General features: G+C 52.6%; 2 protein-coding genes across 2 annotated transcripts in view; both read right to left on the bottom strand.

Annotated features, from left to right (window-relative positions):
• Positions 1-18,641, bottom strand: part of LOC144246356 (uncharacterized) — a 387,512-nt gene that overhangs the window by 276,003 nt on the left and 92,868 nt on the right. The gene's annotated exons all lie outside the window — the stretch shown is intronic.
• LOC144246410 (olfactory receptor 14C36-like) lies at positions 2,446-14,383 on the bottom strand. Its single transcript, XM_077783808.1, has 4 exons — positions 13,448-14,383; positions 3,532-3,604; positions 3,350-3,488; positions 2,446-2,464 (listed from the first exon to the last, which is right to left on the bottom strand). The coding sequence occupies exons 1-4, from the start codon at positions 14,381-14,383 to the stop codon at positions 2,446-2,448; spliced, it is 1,167 nt and encodes a 388-aa protein (XP_077639934.1).

Raw genomic sequence — 18,641 nt, 5'->3', positions numbered from 1 at the left:
GAGAAGGTCGGAGAGCCCCCCCAGCCCCGAGCACCCTCAGCGGTGAGAGGGACACAGAGCCACTGGTCCCCAGCCCTGCACAAACTTTCCCTGAGGTCAGAGGGATGAAGACCCCCTGAGCATCCCCCAGGGTGAGGGGACAGAGACCCCTTGAATATCCCCTGGGAACCAGACAAAATAAACTTGCAGAAATCAAACATAACGCTGCATAAAGTACTTTGATGAATATTTGATTTTCTCACAAGTCACTTGTGATGGAAATGCAAACAAATCCCAAACATGAATAAACCAAGAATAGAAGCGATTCTGTGGCAATTCCAAGTTTCATCAGTTCCCATGCAGCTCCAGCTCAGCTGCTAGCAGGTTCCAATAAAAGAAAAGTGAAAATTTGGCCCAATACAGATTATTAAAAGGAAGGGACTGCGCTGTGTAGCTATGACAAAGGTGACAGGGACGAAGGAGATATTGATTCTCATATTTGGACAAAACCTCCAAACCTGTGAATTTGGGAGTTATTCAGGAATTTAGTTAGAGCTCGGCTTCTTGTAGGACTTATCAGTCTTGCTGGTATCATTTGTTACCTTTCTTTCAGTGATTTTAACAAACTTTGCAGGAAAAGACAAGAAAATATTATCTTTACACTGGCCACCCACAAGAGCCATTGTCTTCATAAGTTCTTCCATAAGTTGCTCAGAGAAAGGTGCATCCAAGTTTCCAAGAGATCCTCCAGAAAGAGGCAAAACCCCCTCAGAGGAGGGAACCATGCTGTTGTCAAACACACTTGGGGTCAGACAACAGTGCCCTGAACTCACTGTGCCAAAATAATGTCACAATCTGGTTAACAAAATTGTTGGAGAGATGCCTCTGCCACAATTAAGCTGCTAAGGAGACCAAATCCAAAGTGGATTTTATTGAACAGTAAATGTGAGGTAGAGAGAGAGATGGAAAGAAAGAGAAAAGGGGGAGAACAAGGGACTGACAGGGACAGAGATCTCCCCTGGGACAGGGCAAGTGTGACATTGTCCCCTGTGTGTGTGGCCTTCCCAGGGTGGGGGTTTTACACCGGAGCCAGTTTGGGTAAGGGGGGTGGTGTTCACCCCCCACCCTGAGCAGGGATTGCCTCACTGTTTCCGGTTACAGTGTCAGATGTAACCAAAAGTGTTTTCAGTCCCCATCTCCATAAACTGTTATCAACAGGTGGGGCAGTGTTCTTTATCTCTTCCATGGCTCAGCCCTGATAACGCCCTCCAGGGGCCATCTTCTCTTAATGGGCCATTGAGTGTCACTGCAGCACTGATAAAATTACATCATCCCATTGTGGGATGCTCCGCCCAGGGGGAGGAACCAAGCATTCCTGCCTGGATATAATCTCACCCTTGCAACACCACAACCACTTTTTCTGCTGCATTCCCAGAGGAGAAGAGCTCCATAAGCACCACTGGACCTTCAGAGGAAGACCAGACCCTTCTACGGGACCACTGCTTTAACAGAATCACGTTCATCACTCCAGCCGGACTGCAGCCACCATTTCATCATCCTGCTACCACCATCCTGATTATCAGGGTGTCAAGCTATATTCTGACTCTGTGAGTTTAAACCAGTCTTTCTGTATCATAGCTTTGATCTTAATTTTCCTATTAAATTGTCATTCTGGCTTAGACTCTCCCACTGGTTTACCTTCAAACCAGTACAAAACTCACTGTGCTCATCCCTTGTTTTCCTTTCAAAACAAGATTTCCCATCTCCAAATATCTTCCAGATGGAGGAGGAGGCTGCGAGGAAGAGGAAGATGCCCTGGGATGCCCAGGCAGGTGAGGAGGAAGTCAGTGCCCCTTTCCCCCTCTCTCCTGTTCCATCTCCCAGCCCAGCCTGGCCCCCGGCTGCAGGACAGCCCCGCTACTGGTGCCCTCCTGCAAGGGACGCACTCGGGGGATCTCCCTGCCCTTCCCTCTGGCAAATCCCATCCTCTCCTTGTCCTTCCTCCCCCAGAGCAGGAGCTGCAGATGGAGACCAGGAAGGACAAATCCCTGCAGCAGAACCTCATGGAAGAGGCCATTTTGACTGGCTCCACATCACAGGAACCCAACGGGGAGGAAAAGCCCCAGACATCCCACAGGAGGAGGGGCTGCAAAACCAGCCCAGGGTCATCTGAGGAGGAAAGACACACCCAGTGTCAGGAAGGTGGGCAGAGCTTCAGCCAGAGCTCAGAGCTGGTGGTCCATGAGCAGCTTCATGATGGGGAGAAGCCGTACAAGTGCTCGGAGTGTGGGAAGAGCTTCAGGCGGAAATCCCACCTGATCCGCCACCAGATGATCCACACCGGGGAATGGCCCTACAAGTGTGGGGAGTGTGGGAAGGGCTTCGGCTGGAGCTCAGAACTCATCATCCACCAACGCATCCACACTGGGGAGAGGCCCTATGAGTGTCCCGAGTGTCAGAAGAGGTTTAGGTGGAGCTCTGATCTCTGCAAGCACCAGAGGATTCACAAAGGGGAGAGGCCTTTCCGCTGCCCCGACTGCAGGAAGGGCTTCAAGCAAAACTCCCACCTTGTCAGGCACCGGCACATCCACACCAGCCTTTTGAGTGTCTCCAGTGTGGGAAGAGCTTCTCCAGGAGCTTTCACTTGACTCGACACCAACTTAGGCACAGGTAAGGGAAGCCCTGTGAGTGCCCCGACTTCAGGAAGAGCTTCGTGTGCTGCTCCACCTCCATCCCCCTTTAGAAGACCCATGTTGGTCAGAGCCCTGGTGACCCACATTCCTTGTGATCCCTGATGAGAAGACACCTGGAAAGTGGTCTTCAAATCCTCCTGGATGCCCATAGACACCTGGATGAACACAGACCAGGAAAATCCATCGGGACTCTGATCAACATTGAAAATTAATTGGGAAGAGCTGTTTCTTTGACTTTAAAGCCCAAGAAATTCTTACCTGCTGTGTCACTTTTTCTTCTGGTGGCATCAAGCAATAATGGATGATCATGGAGATCTTTTCCCACCTGAATAATCTCCTTGTTTATCCCATCAGAACAGCTAGAATTGGGGTAAAAATAAAGAAATCAAGTAAAGAGATCTAAAGCTGAATCATTTTACTGGGATTTGAATGTGAATTTGAGGTTAAGGGGAGGATTTGGTTGTTCTGGGACCATCCAAGCCAAGGGACATGGCCATGCTCTTGTAGTTGTTCCAGCAGAATGGGTCCATCTGACCTCATCTGTTCTCCATGAATTCCGGCTGTCTGTCCTAGTCCCTGGCCTGGGTCTGCCCAGTCCAAGTGTTCCCCACAATATGCCCAAATTGCTGCTGAAGTGTCCTAGCTGACCCTTGCTGAGGATGTTCCTGTCCACCAACCTCTCCCACTCAGCTCCATGGAGGGCTGGGAGGGGTTTTAGGGACTCCTGGTTGGACTGAGAAAGGCTGTTGTGGCTCTTGGGGCCATTTGTGGTGCTGGGAGGGGGCTTGGGGGCCTGCTGGAGGTAACTGGGATATACTGGGAATGAGTGAGGTCATCCTGGGGGCAACTGGAACCATACTGGGGACTCTGGGGTGACTGGGATCGAGCATGCTGGGGGCAATTGGAATATACTGGAAGTGTCTGGCACCATACTGGAGGGGACAACACTGGGAACAGCTGGGACCATTTTGGGGGCAAGTGAGGGCAACTGTGAGTGACTGTGTCTGTAATGGGGGCCACTGAGGTCATACTGGCAGTGAGCGGGACTGTACTAGGGGTGACTAGGTGCAACTGGGAACATACTGGGTGGAACTGGAACAACACTGAGGGGGACTGGGATCATACTGGGAGTGACCAGGAACATTCTGAGGGCAGTTTGGACCATGGTCGGTGCAACTGGGATATCCTGGGAGCAACTGGTACTGCACTGAGGGTGGCTAGAAGTGGTTCTGGGCAACTGGAATTATGCTGGAAGCAACTGGGAGGAAGTGGGTGTGACTGGGAGCATGCTGGGATCAAGTGGGATATACTGAGAGAGACTGGGAATCACTGGGATCATACTGGGAGGGACTGGAACCACAGCAATGGCCTGGGCTGGGTGATGTGGGGCCTCAGGGAGCACAGGGAGCACTGTGACACTGCGGGGCCTGATGGAACCAAGGGGACATTGTGACATTCTGGGTCCAGCCTGGCCGTGGGGTGCTTTGGGAACCCCGGGGTGCCCAAGGCAGCAGAGCAGAGCCCCTGGCTCAGGGGCAGCAGCTCCCCAGGACAACCTGGGTGGGCAGGCGGCAGGGGATGCCCAGGGAGAAGAGGAAGACAAGGCCCAGTGCCCCAAGGGCGGCACCAGCTGAGGAACGGGGCAGGAGGGAGAGGCCACTGCTGGGATGGCGCCGGAACTGCCCAGCATCACAGGGCCTGTATGACATTACAGACTGGGCTGTGTGACATCACAGAGATGGCTGTGTGACATCTGAGAGGCTGTGTGAGGTCACTGGGGAGGTCACTCTGCCCTAGCCCCCTCCCAGTTCCCCCAGAGAAGTCCAACGCTGCTCATGCACAGCGGGGTCCCCTGTCCCCCCAAGTCCCCCCGCCCCCGGTGCCGCTGCCTCCCCCAGAGAATGTTCCACAGGATCGACCCCAGAGCCTGACATGGGGACGGGGGCTGGAGCCATGGGGGTTGGGACAGGGGGACAGGGACCCCCCGGCAGCGTCCCCGTGTCCCCCAGGGCCAGAGCCTGGGCCAGGGCTCCTTCACCCTGTGACCAACGAGGGCTTGAGAGCGCTGAAAAAATCCCCAGCAAAAACCAGATTTAATATTAAAGTGACAGCAGCACAAAGTTCCTTGGCAAGATTCACTCTGCTCCTGACTGGGCACTTCAGGCACAGCAAGGAAACAAAGCAACAACAAAACCAAACAAAATCCAGGCAATCAAACCAGAAATGAATTGAGAACTGCCCCTGTGTGTGTGACACAAAAAAAATGAGGGCAAGGATAAAAGGAATATGGCCCAAAACCTTAACAGACCTAAAACCTAATAGGAATTACCTTGTACCTTTACCTTGATTTCTACATTAAACTTAACAATTTAGCAAAAGAACAGAGCTTAACAGTATTTAACCTAACTTATAATCTATAACTATGCAATTTAAAACAGGAATAACATTTAACAATATTTAATTTAACATATAACTTATATTAAACATATGAACTTAGCAAAAGAAAAACTCTTAGCAGCGTTCCACTTAGCTTAGACCTTGTGATTTAGCCTTACCTACAGGCCTGACTGGCTCTGCTATCCAAGGCAGTCAGACCCCTCAGGGAGCAGCATTTCTGCCACATTTCCCCAGCACAGGCACTCCTGTGTGCACACAGACACAGAGAGTCAGTGCGAGGCACCTGTGAGAAATTCCCCTGAGCAAAGGGAAATGCTCCTGGGGATGCTTTGGCATCTCCCCAGCAGGGAAGGGTTGAGCCTGGAGGAGTGGGGGGATCGCCCAGGCTCCCTCGTTGTTGGGGATCCCCAGTGCAGCAAACGGGAGAGTTCCCGGCTCGGAGAGGCCCCACTCAGAGGGAGTCGCTGGCCCAGGAGAGCTCCAAGGGCTCCTTTTGGAGCGCTGTTTGTAGGGCCCCAAGAGAGGGGCTGCAGTCCCAGCCATGTTTCATCCTGGCCGCACTTGGCATCAGCAGCTTTCTTTGGCAGGGTGAGAACAGGGATGTTGTGCCACTGAGGGAACACAAACAGTTCCCAGGGCTGCTCCTAAAGCAGCCAGGAGCTGGCTGGGCAGCAGCAGTGCCTGGAGCAGAGCGTGTTTGTGCTGAGCTCCAGAGGAGCTGAGCCCAGGGGCTGCTGGCCAAGGCCGAGGCCAGCAAGCATTTCTCATCTGGCAGGGCGGCCTGAGAAGGGGAGGGGGGAATGCACCAGCACAGGAACCATGGAACCAAGGGACCATTGTGACACTGTGGGGCACCATGGAACCAAGGGACCATTGTGACACTGTGGGGCTCCATGGAACCAAGGGACCATTGTGACACTGTGGGGCCTCTGGGACCAAGGGACCTTTGTGACACTGTGGGGCTCCATGGAATGTCGGGATCATTGTGACACTGAGAGGCCCCATAAAACCAAGGGTCCACTGTGACACTGTGGGGCCTCATGGAACTGTGGAGACCATTATGACTCTTTGGGGTGTCATGGGACCAAGGGACCATTGTGACACGGCGAGACCCAGGGAGCCAAAGACCCGTTGTGACATTGCAAGGCCTCATGGAATCATGGAGACACCATTAAGAGACTTCACAGCCTCATGGAACCAAGGGGCCATTGTGACACTGTGGGGCACCATGGAACCAAGGAGATCATTGTGACACTGAGGGGACTCATGGGATCATGGAGACCTTTGGGACACTATGAGGCCCTACAGAATAAGCAAAGCATTGTGACACTGTGAGGCCTCATGGCACCAGTGAGAACATTGTGACTCTGGGGGTCCCCACAGAACCAAGAGGACCATTGTGACACTGTGGGGCCTCGTGAAACCAAGAGGCCTTTGTGGCACTGCAGGGCTGCAGGGAACCAAAGGTCCATTGTGACACTGCAGGGCCTCGTGTCATCAGTGTTCCATTGTGACACTGTGGAGCCAAAGGAGACCATTGTGACATCGCAAACCCCCAGGGTCCAAAGGTCCATCGTGACATTTTGGGCCTCATGGAATAGAGGAGTCACTTGACATTGTGGGGCCTGGGAACCACGGAGACCACTGGGACACTGTGGGGTCCCAAGGATCCAAGGGAACATGGAACAGGTCTGGCTGGTTTGACCTCCAGGGGCTGCCTGACAGCTTGGCACCTGCAGGGTCTCTTCTCACTGGGGCTTGGGGCTTTCCTTCCTATGGAAAAGAACTGTCCTTCTCCTGCAGGTGTCAATGGCCATATTGGGATTTCACCACCAATGTTGACTGTTGTGACAGACTGGAGGAGATTGCTGGCTGGAAACATTTCAGTGTGGGGGAGGAAGGGGCAGGTCCAGCCTTGCCCTGCCCTGGAACCCCAGCACTGCCCTGCCCTGGAACCCCAATCCCCCCAGAGCCTCTATCCCAGCCCAGCAGTGTCTGCCAGTCCCTGGCACAGCACAGGCAATGCTCCACAGCCACCTCTGGAGCCCCAGCCCAGCTCCTGAGTGACCAAATGGCCCCAAGTCCCACCTGGGGGAAGGGCTCAGGAAGACCAAGGGGTATTTAAGGCTGACCACAAGGCAAGCACACATCTTGACCCTACCTCCTCTTGGAATTTCCAGCTGAACATTGCTGGAATCCAGTAGTTGGTAGCTCTGTGTGTGCTTCTCTAAGTATTATTTTTCTCTCTTTCTGTGTCTACTTCTTCTATTTCTGTACTCCTGCAAATTTTGATTATCTTAAAATTGAACAGGCTTAGAGTTTGTGAAGTTGAATGGGCCAAGTTAATGCCTTGAGAAGTTTTTTTTGTTGATTGAATGCCATATTAAAACATTTGCCAAAGTTTCTCTGATTTCCTAAAGTCGCCAGTAAAGGCTGTTTTGTTGTTTAGAGCTCCTGAGTATCTCTTGATAGTATTGCTCCAGTGCATCCAACTCAGAGGACAGAAATAATTGTCATTCCTTTTGAATGTCACCTTGAGAGAGTTTTTTAGTGGATGGGGGTCAGGGCTTGTGTGTCCTGCTTGGCACAGCCCAGGCAGGGCTTTCACAGCCCCATCCCACACTCCATTTCCCAGCTGGAGCCGCTGGTGCCTCTGAGTTCTGCTGCCCCAAACCCAGGGATGCTCTCCTTGTCTGCCCATTCCTCCAGGGCCTCTGGGCAGGGATGGCCTCAGTGGGGGCTGCTGACATCCTCAGACACTTGGAGGCTGCTGCTGAATTTTACTGCTCCAGAGGCTTCTTCAGCCTTCAGCTCTTCAGTTCAGGAATTCAGTGCTCCAGGGCTCATTAACATTCAGAACACCTTAACAAGCCAAGCCTCAAGGAATAATTTAAGTTTTGAAATTTTTTGTGGTTGATTAGACAAGTTTCAGAAGCCTATTCAAAGTGAATACATTATATTTAAAAAGACAGTGAAAAAATATTTTGTAGGTCCTGTTTAGTTGGGGTTTTTTTCTGTTAATTTATTGATATGTTCAATGTCCAGATGACACTGAATCAAACTTCGCATGCAGTTGGAATAGACATGAAAATCAAGACCCTTCATAGCTCACAATCAATCATACTTTGTCCCTACCCCATACCTACCAATTCCCCCATCCAAGCCCTGGCACTCAGAGCAGCTGAGGAATGGAGTCACATCCAAGGGTGTCCCCAGGGCTCAGGAGTGGGGCCAGGTCAGTGAAATCTCTTTATTGCTGATCTGGACGAGGCCATTGAGGGCACCCTCAGGCAGTTCCAGGTGAGCCCAGGCTGGGTGGGAGTGTGGCTGTGCTGGAGGGCAGGAAGCTCTGCAGAGGGATCTGGACAGGCTGGAGCCATGGGCCCAGGACAATGGGATGAGGTTCACCAAGGCCAAGGGCCGGGTCCTGCCCTGGGCTCACAACCACCCCAAATCCCTGGCCATGCCCTGCCTCTGATCCCACAGCCTGTCCTGTTTCCTTCATCCCTGCATTGCTATGGACTTTCTTGGACAATGGAGCCCTGCTCTGGGGATGGAGGGAGCTCCAAGTGCCACCACTGGAGTTGGAACCACAATTCTTCTGGTTTGTGTCCATTGTGGGTCAGGAATTGGTGAGATTGAGAGGCACAAATAGGTTTCTCTTCATGGCCAACAGACCACAGATGAACAGGACACAATATAATAACAATACACTCTTCCCTGAGCTATGTGCAACACCCAGGGCAGTGTCTGATGAGTCCACCATCCACAGGTGAGTTCCATACTAAAATTACTTCTAGAGATATGTGGTTCTGTGATAGTTATAACCACAATTAAGTCCTTGTAACAGGATGATGGTCCTGGAGTGGGGCCAAAACACCTCAAACAATTCCTGATTTGTAAAGCTGTCAGTGGTGGATGGAGAAGGGAGGTCAGGCTGCTTTTGGTGTTGAGGAAATGCTGAAACCAGCCTGACTCATTTCATTTCCTCCTGGCCTGGCTGATCTCCCCTCTTTCCCCTTCCACCCATTGGCTTCTGTCTCCCACCAGGCCCCCGGTGAAGAGCCTGGCTCTGTGCTCTCCATCCCCTCCTCGCTGGCACTGCCAGGCTGGGATGAGGAGCCCCTCAGACTTCCCTGCTCTGGGCTGGACAAGCCCAGCTCCCTCAGCCTCTTCTCACAGCCCAAGGGCTCCAGCCTCACCTTGGAGGCCCTTCCCTAACCCTGCTCCAGTTGCTAGGCATCTTTCCTGCCCAGGGGAACCCAACCCAGGCCACAGGGACCTGGATAATCCACATCCTTGATGTCCTGGTCACACAGCCCTGGCCCCTTTTCCCCATGTCAGGCTCTGGGGTGGATCCTGTGGAACATCCTTTGGTGGAGGCTGTGGCTCCAGGGGGACCGGGGGGATACCGGGGGACAGGGACCCTGCTGGGCATGAACAGCATTGGACTTGTTAGGAGAAACTGTGAGGGGGACCTGGGGCGGAGTGACCAACCCAGTGACCTCACAGAGCCCTCCTGGGATGTCACACAGCCCCTCTGGGATGTCACACAGCCCCTCTGGGATGTCACAGCTTGCTCTGAGATGTCACAGCCCATTCTCTAATTTCACACAGATGGCCTCTGATGTCACAGACAGCTCTGTGATTTCATCGCCTGCTCTGTGATGTCAGACTTCTGCCCTGTGATATCACAGCCAGCTCTGATGTTACAGGGACAGTCTATGATGTTGTAGCTTCTCAATGACCTCACATAACCCACTCTGTGATGTCATAGCCCACTCTGTGACCTCTTGTTACCAGATGATAAATTGTCTCCACCAGGTGAGCTGACACCTGGAGCTTGTTCTCCAAACCCCATTCCTATGGAAACTACACAATGCCCATTGTGTGAGAAGAGGAACTGGAGTTCACCAGCCTCTGTGTCCTGCCAGCTCAGCCAGGCCCATGGGAACATTGGAGTCCACGACCACCAGGGACCACCAGAGAGACCCCCAGGACAGAAGAACACATGGGTAAAGGGGAGGGGAAATATGTTAATGATTCTGGGGAAATTATTATCAGATGTGTGTTTAGTCCAGCACAATCAATGAATATGTGTGCAAAATACACAGAATGAACAGAAACTTTCCTGTACTCTGCATGCTCGGCTTTGGGAGGAGCTATCCCCCATGCATCCGGCTGAATAAAGAATGCTGCTTCTTAATGCTGCACTGGTGTTAAGCAGTTTTCTGTTTTACCCAATTTTTGGTAACACTCCACTCCCAAGGAAAGCTCTGTCTCCTGCTGTTCACACACAGATAAGGGCTGGTGGCAGATGTGGGGTTCGAAGGCTGCCTAGGGCACAGGGACCATGAAATAATCAAGTTTTCAATGATCTGTGAAAGAAGGAGGGGCAGCAACAAAACTTCCACACTGGAGTTAGGAAGGGCAGACTTTGGCCTATTTAGGATGCAGGTTTGGGGAGTACAAAATCAGGTACTGAATTTTTTTAAGGGAAAGAGCCCTTAAAAACAAAGGGGTTCAGGAACGATGGACACATTTTGAGAAAGCAATCCTAAGGAGGATGGAGCAGCCTGTCCCAGTGAGGCAAAAGATGAGATGGTGAGGAAATTCACTGTCCTGACTGCCCATGGAGCTTTTGTGGGAACTCAGGGGAAAGCAGAGAGAGCATTAACTTTGGACAGAAGGTCAGGCAACTTAGCAAGTGTTTAAGGAGGTTGTTACATCATGCAGAAAGAGAAAAGGAAAGAGGTGAAATTTCAATTAAAGATTAACCTGGCCACTTCTGTGAAAAATAATAACAAACGTGTCTATGATTAATAGCAAAACATGGTATAAGGAGAACCTCTACTCTTTATTGGATGCAGTGGAAAATAGAGTAACTAAAGATAAGGGAAAGGCTGAGGTACTTAACACCTTGTTTGACTCAATTTTCAATATATGGAGAGATTGTCCTCAGGACAAGAGTTCTCCTGAGCTGGTAGATGGACACAGGGAGCAGAACAGTCCCCTGTAATCCAGGTGGAAGCAGCTGGTGACCTGCTGAGCCACTTAGATGCTCACAGATGTATGGGATCAGATGGGATCCATCCTAGGGGGATGAGGGAGCTGGTGGATGAGCTCCCCAAGCTGCTCCCCATCATTTACCATCAGTCCTGGCTCACCAGGGAGGTCCCAGAGCACTGGAGGTGCCAGTGTGAGCCCATCCCCAAGAAGGGCTGGAAGGAGGATCTGGGGAGCTCCAGGCCTGTCAGCCTGACCTCGGTGCCCAGCAAGGTTATGGAACAGATCACCTTGAGAGTCACCACAGGGCACCCACAGGATGGCCGAGGGGTCATAGCCAGCCAGCGTGGATTTAAGAGGGGCAAGTCCTGCCTGAGCAACCTGATCTCCTTTTATAACCAGGTGACCCACCTGTGGGTGTGGGAAAGGCTGTGGATGTGTCCATCTGGACTTCAGCAGAGCCTTGGACACTGTCTGTGACAGCATTGCCTGGAAAAGCTGCAGCCCATGGCTTGGGCAGGTTCCCTCCTGGCTGGGAGATGGAAGAGCTGGCTGAAGGCTGGGCCCAGAGAGGGGTGGGGATGGTGCTGCACCCAGCTGGTGTCCAGTCCCTGGTGCTGTCCCCAGGGATCTGTGTTGGGCCCAGCCCTGTTTAACATCTTCACCGATGGTCTGGGTGAGGGGATCGAGCCCACCATCCCCAGATTTGCAGGTGACACCAAACTGGGTGTGAGTGTGGATCTGCTGGAGGGCAGGACAAGAAGACACAGCCTTCAGCTGCACCAGGGGAGGTTTAGTCTGGACACCAGGAAGAAGTTCTTCACAGAAAGGGTGAGTGGGCATTGGAATGGGCAGGCCAGGGGGGAGGTGGCAGAGTCACTGTCCCTCTCCAGTGGCACTCAGTGGCATGGTCTGGGTGACAAGGCGGTATTAGGGCATTGGTTTGACTTGATGATCCCAAAGGTCTTTTCCAGCCTATTTGATTCTGTCATTTTGTGGTGATTGGGACACTCTGAGGCCATTGTGACAGTGCAGGGCCTCATGGAACTAAGAGGACCATGGTGACCCTGTGCAGCCCCATAGAACCAGGGCTCCATTGTGGTGCTCTGGGGCCAAATGGAACCAGGGAGTCCCCGTGACACTGGGTCCTGGTGGAACCACAGAGGCCATGGTGACACTGCGGGGCCTCGTGTGACCGAGGGGTTTCACCCCTGTGACACTGCCAAACCAAGGAGAGCATTGGGAGAGTCCAGGGCCCAGGGGAACCAAGGGGCTGTTCTGACACTGCGGGGCCTCCTGGAACCAAGGGGACATTGTGACACTGCAGGACCTTGTGTAACCAAGGGGCCACTGTGACACTCTGGGGCCTCAGGGAATCTGGAAGGCTCTTGTGACACTGTGTGGCCTCGTGGAAACAAGGAGTCCATTGTGACACTGAGGGGACTTGTGGAAGCACAGAGAGCATTGTGACAGTGTGGGACCTCGTGTGACCATGGGACCTTTGTGCCACCCTGGGGCCCCATGGAACCAAGGGGCCACTGTGAAACTGCGGCACCAATGAGAACATTGTGACACTGTGAACCCCATGGAACCAAGGAGTCCATTGTCACATTTTGGGGCCCCATGGAACCAAGGAGACCAGTGTGACAGTGCAGGGCCTGGTGTAACCAAATTGACATTGTGACTCTGAGGGGCCCATGGAACCAAGGACATTTTGCAGATGACACCAAGCTGAATGGCAGTGTTGATGTGGTGGAGGCTAGGAGGGCTCTGCACAGGGCCCTGGACAGGCTGGATCCAGGGCCCAAATCCAACAAGGTGAGGTTTAACAAGTCCAAGTGCCGGGTCCTGCACTTTGGCCACAACAACCCCTGCAGCGGTACAGGCTGGGGACAGAGGGGCTGGACAGCAGCCAGGCAGAAAGGGACCTGCAGGGACTGATGGACAGCAGGCTGGACATGAGCCAGCAGTGTGCCCAGTTGGCCAAGAAGGCCAATGGCTCCTGACCTGGATCAGGAATGGTGTGGCCAGCAGGAGCAGAGCTGCTGTGCCAGCACTGATCTGCCCCAGCTCTGCACACAGACGTTGCTGCTGCAGCTCCAGAGAAGGCAACAAAAGGGCATCTCTGCAGAAAACTGTGCTGGGAGATCCTTTAGTTCCTTTAAAGCAGCCAAGAGCACAGCTACTCACTGACACAGTCTGTGGCCACTGGGAAGGTGGAGGGAAAAAAAAATGAGAAATGGCACAAGGAGTAACATTTCTTTGTGTACAAAATTAAACTGTAAAACAAAGAAAAAGAACCTCCAAGACCAAAACAACAAGAAGTATCCAGGATTACTTTTATTCAAAGTTATTTGCAGAAATTGGTCTACAGTTTCATGTTCCTGAAAGCATCCAGTCATCAGTGTCCACACTACAGCCTTGAGCTCCTGGTTCCTCAAGCTGTAGATGACGGGGTTCAGGGCTGGAGGAAACACTGAGTATAGAAGTGACAGGGCCACATCCAGGGATGGGGAAGACATCGTGGGTGGCTTCAGGTAGGCAAACACTGCAGTGCTGACAAACAGGGAGACCACAGCCAGGTGAGGGAGGCAGGTGGAAAAGGCTTTGTGCCGTCCCTGCTCAGAGGGGATCCTCAGCACAGCCCTGAAGATCTGCACATAGGAGAAAACAATGAATACAAAACATCCAGATAGGAAACCAGCAGTAACAGCAATGAGCCCAAGTTCCCTGAGATAAGATTTGGAGCAGGAGAGCTTGAGGATCTGTGGGATTTCACAGAAGAACTGGCCCATGGCATTGCCATGGCACAGGGGCAGGGAAAATGTATTGGCAGTGAGCAGCAGAGCAGTGAGGAAGGCACTGGCCCAGGCAGCTGCTGCCATGTGGGCACAAGCTCTGCTGCCCAGGAGGGTCCCGTAGTGCAGGGGTTTGCAGATGGACACGTAGCGGTCGTAGCACATGATGGTCAGGAGGAAATATTCAGTTGCAACACAGAAAACAGAAAAGAAGACCTGTGCAACACATCCTGAGTAGGAGATGTTCCTGGTGTCCCAGAGGGAATTGTGCATGGCTTTGGGGACAGTGGTGCAGATGGAGCCCAGGTCGCTGAGGGCCAGGTTGAGCAGGAAGAAGAACATGGGTGTGTGCAGGTGGTGGCCGCAGGCTACGGCGATGATGATGAGGCCGTTGCCCAGGAGGGCAGCCAGGGAGATGCCCAGGAAGAGGCAGAAGTGCAGGAGCTGCAGCTGCCGCGTGTCTGCCAGTGCCAGCAGGAGGAAGTGGCTGATGGAGCTGCTGTTGGACATTTGCTGTGGCTGCACATGGGAATCTATAAGAAAAATAATTATGGAATAGTTGGGTGTGGACAGCACTTTAAATATCCCAGCACAGCTTAGGGGCATCTTCCCCCCACTGCCTTCCCAGGGCTCTGCTGCCTGGAGCTGTCCCTGCCAGCAGCTGCTTCCCTGTGCCCAACCAAGCCCTGGGGGCTCAGCTTTACCCTGCAGACCCCTCCCAGCTCAGGCACTGCCTAGGAGCAGCTCAACTCTGCAAGCTCTGATGGCAACATCAGAGCAATCCTGAGCAGGCTGGAAAAAGCACAAAGATGCTGCATCTAAGGGGCCCTGTGCTGAATTCTGTTACTGCCTGGTTTATTTAGATGTGAAAAAAAAACTTTTCTTTTTATCAATATGAACTGAGAGATGCATATCTATGGGGAATTCCCCATCCAGGCAACAAAGATTAGTACATAAGAAAGCAGAAATTTCCCATTTATGCAGTTCCTGTCTTGCTATGCTCCCTGTATAATCTATTTGGAAAAGTTCTGGAGTTAAATGCCATGCTGGGAACAGTCCTGAACAATGCAGCATCCTCACCACACAAGGAGAACATTGCAAGACTTACCAGCTGTCTCCTTTCCCCCAGATCTTGTCCCCCAGCACTGGGAGCAGCTCCAGGGCCGGCTGAGAGCTGTCCCTGGCAGGCAGCAGAGTCCCTGGCCCAGCACAGCGCCCTGGGCTGCAGGACCCTGCTCTGCAGGACAGCCCTGGGCACCCCTGGCTGCTCTGCACAGGAGATGAGCAGAGAATACACTCACAGGGTCTGTGGGCATTGGGATGTTCCAGCTTTAGGAGATCTCTCCAGGAGCTGCAGCTGCATTGTCCTGCAGCCAGAGGTTCCTGTGCCAAGGGCTGGCAGTGATTCTGCCCCAGGCACTTCTCAGCCCCTTCCCAGCCCTGACTGATTGAAGCTCTCTGTGCCTCTGTGCTGTGCCCGGGCTGGCTGCAGGCAGTGCCCCAGCCCTGCTGGGCTGGGAGAAGAGCTGCTCAGCAAGAGAAATGTGCTTTTGAAGCTCTGCTTGGTTACCAGGATCACCCTCTGTGCCAGGAGCCCAGCACAGCTCAGCAGCACAGACACAGCACAAGGACTTTAATGACCCTCTGGGGCTTTGTGCTCAGCCCTGAACATCAGGCCCTGAGAGGGAGCTGCAGAAACCTCTCCAGAACTCCAAGTCAGAATCCAATTCCAAAGTATCTTAGACTTTTAGTGGGTCCCACTGAGGGACATGACTGAGAAAGTGTCCCCAGGCTCCAGGCAGATCAGAGAACTGGAGGCACTGATGCCAGGTGGGGACAAAGAGGAGCCAAGTCTTGGTGCCCTGGGGCAGAGCAGGGTCTGTGCCACCACGGGCTGTGAGGAGATACCTTGTCCTGAGGCCCTGGGGCCTCCTGGCACAGCCCCAGCCAGGCTGGGCACTGTCAGCCCCTGCTCCTGCCCTCAGCATCCCCCCCATGCCCACATCCCAGTGGCCTCAAGGATCTGCTGGAAGGAGTCCCTGGGGAGCCTTGGCCAGGAATGGCCCTCGGGGCTCCTTCATGCTCCCAGGGACTGCAGGTTTTTCAAAGGACTTTGGCTTTTGCTTTTGCCTTGGAGTCTCTGAGAGGTTTGTGAAATCATGGCCTCCAATTATCTGCTGTAATTAGTCCCTGGAGATGCTTTGTCAGAAACAACAATCATTGGGGCTCATTAATGCTTCAAGGTACTTCAGTTCTTTTAAGGTTCTTGGTGTTCCCCTTTTGCTACAGACTCTGTGAGAGGTTTGTGCAATCATGGCCCCAATTATCTGCTTTAATGAGTCCCTTGAGAGCTTTGTACTTACACTCAGTGGGGCTCATTAATACTTTGAGATTCTTAACTTTTGCAAGGTACTTTGGATTTTCCTTTCCACAGTGAGAGTTCTTTGTGCCATTTTCAGTCTCTGAGAGGTTTTTGTGCCATCCTGGCCTTCAGTTCTCTCCTCCAAGGACTCCATGAAGAGCCTGTGGTATAGATGGACCTTTGTGGTTCCCATTAATGCTTTAGACTACAACCACTTTGGGGTTTTCCTTCGACTTTGATTCCGGGAAAGGTTTGTGCAATCTCCTCTCAGGCCCTGAGGTTCCAGGGCTCAGCTCCAAATGCAGAACAGGGCTCATTAGGATCAAGTATGACCTGACAAACCATGGGTCTGCCTAAATTTTCTTTGCTCTTGTGCAGTTTGTCAGGAAGTTTCTGTAGTGGTTTTGGTTCATCATTTTTAGATTTCTCAGCCAATGCTTCAATTAGTGTGGTGGGTTCATTGCTGGCTAATTACCAGTGCACTCACTAGAATATACTTACTCATTTCCTGCTGTGAGATAGGATTAGGAAAAAGGCAAAGTCGGCTCAAAACTTTAAAAGGGTATAAATAAAATTGTATTAACAATAACTAAAGAAAGAGTAATAAGAATCAGAACAAAATTTTCAGAACACTTCCTCTCTCCATACAACCTGACAATGTAAAGAGACAAAACCTAAAATTTTCAGTCAGTTTACCACCTCTAAAATAGTCTTTCTTCCCTGCACTTAGGCAGAGAAGTTCCTCTTGTTAATGTTATGGACACTTCTCCACAAGAAAACAGTTATCTCATGGCTTTTCATTTCCACAAATAGCGGCTGCCTGGAGAAATCTGCAATCATGAACTCCCTCCCATCTTTTCCCACAGATGTGCTTATGGCCCTTGTCAGCTAATGGGGTATTAATTTCGAGATGAGCTGTTTAAGAGCAAAGGCTCTCTTCATCTCTTACTGAAATCATCATCATCTCTGGGAACAGAGGTCTTCTTCTCTCCCTGAGGGCACAGGGTCTCATCAGTGTTCTCCCTTTCTCTGATCAAACCTCTCATGGGATCACAGCTACTGCAACATTTGCTTACTTTAGCATGGAGGCCTTTGCTGAAACAAGTAATCTCTCCATGTTTTCAATGCCTTATAGGGAAACATAGAGTCTGATATATCAATGACATCTTTCTCCACAGCTTTAGCAGAGGATTTCAGCCCCAAGACCAAGGCATCTCCTCATCCCTCCCATCTGGGACTCAACTTCCCCTTCCCTGCCCTCTGTGTGTCCATGCTGCTCCTCTGTGTGCCTGCCCTGTGTCCTTTTCTCTCACTGGAGGGAGGATGGCAGCACTGGCAGAGTCAATATCTCCCGGGGCTGCAGATGGTTCCGTGAGCCCGGCCGGGCTCGGTGCTTGCGGCCGGAGCTGTTTTGCCATGGAGGTTTCTGCAGCGGCTGCGCTGGGGCTGTGTCAGGCTGGGCCGCGCTGGGGCAGGGCCAGGATCTCAGCAGCCAGGCCAGAGCCCAGCAGCAGCACGGCCGGGGCCGATGGCTTCTCCTGCCCTGCCCGCCGGCTGCGGGCGAAGCCCAAGGGCGGCAGAGCCTTGGCCGAGCCGGCCCGGCCCGGGGCTGCTCCTGGGGCCCGGCGGATCCTGGCCGGGCCCGGGCTGGCGGCGGGGCAGGGCTCGGCAGGGCCAGATGTCAGCACCCGCAGCCACGGCCCGGCCTCGGCCCCGCGGCCTCCCCTGCCCTGCCCGGCAGCTGATGGCGCCTGGCGGCTCCCTGGGAAGGGGCCCGGCCCCACGGCAGGAGCCGCCCGGCCCCACGGCCGAGACGTGGCTGGGCCGGCCTTGGCACCTCTGTGGGGCCAGAAGGGAGAGAGACCCAGCCAGGCTTTCTCATCTGTAACTTGTGTCTGCACAGAGGCGTCTGCAGCTTCCTTAGTGCTTTAACAGACTGTCAGCTCTCAAAGCTAATTACTGATTGGTTTTTGTTGGACATGGAGGAAACTGCTAGCAGCTTCTCTCAGTACATCACTTCTGTGTTGCAAAACCACCACAGCAGCACAGAGCACAGAGCTCCTTTGTCCATATGTAGTGGTCATATGCCTGAGGCCTCAAAATCCCTCTTGGGAGATCTCTGGGCCCTCTCCAAGGTGTTTTCAAATGAAAACATTCAGCTCATAGTCTAAAAAAATTATCAGGGCATAGGACCAGCCTGAGCTGTCTGGCCTGTCTACTTTTTTCTGGGAGAAATCCTTGAATATACAGAATGTGGGAGGCCAAATTCTAATTTTGGCCATGGTCCCTGGACATGAAGACCCCGTTCTTTTCCATAGGAATAGAGGAACAGAGCCCCAGTGTTTCCCCGGCTGGATGAGAGATGATCACCAGAGGACATGGCCAGCCAGAACTGGCAGGTTTTTT

The sequence above is a fragment of the Lonchura striata genome, chromosome 6, assembly GCF_046129695.1.
Source record: "Lonchura striata isolate bLonStr1 chromosome 6, bLonStr1.mat, whole genome shotgun sequence".
Taxonomy (NCBI): domain Eukaryota; kingdom Metazoa; phylum Chordata; class Aves; order Passeriformes; family Estrildidae; genus Lonchura; species Lonchura striata.
The sequence above is the reverse complement of the archived record's forward strand: the minus strand, read 5'-3'. Positions and strand labels throughout refer to the sequence as shown.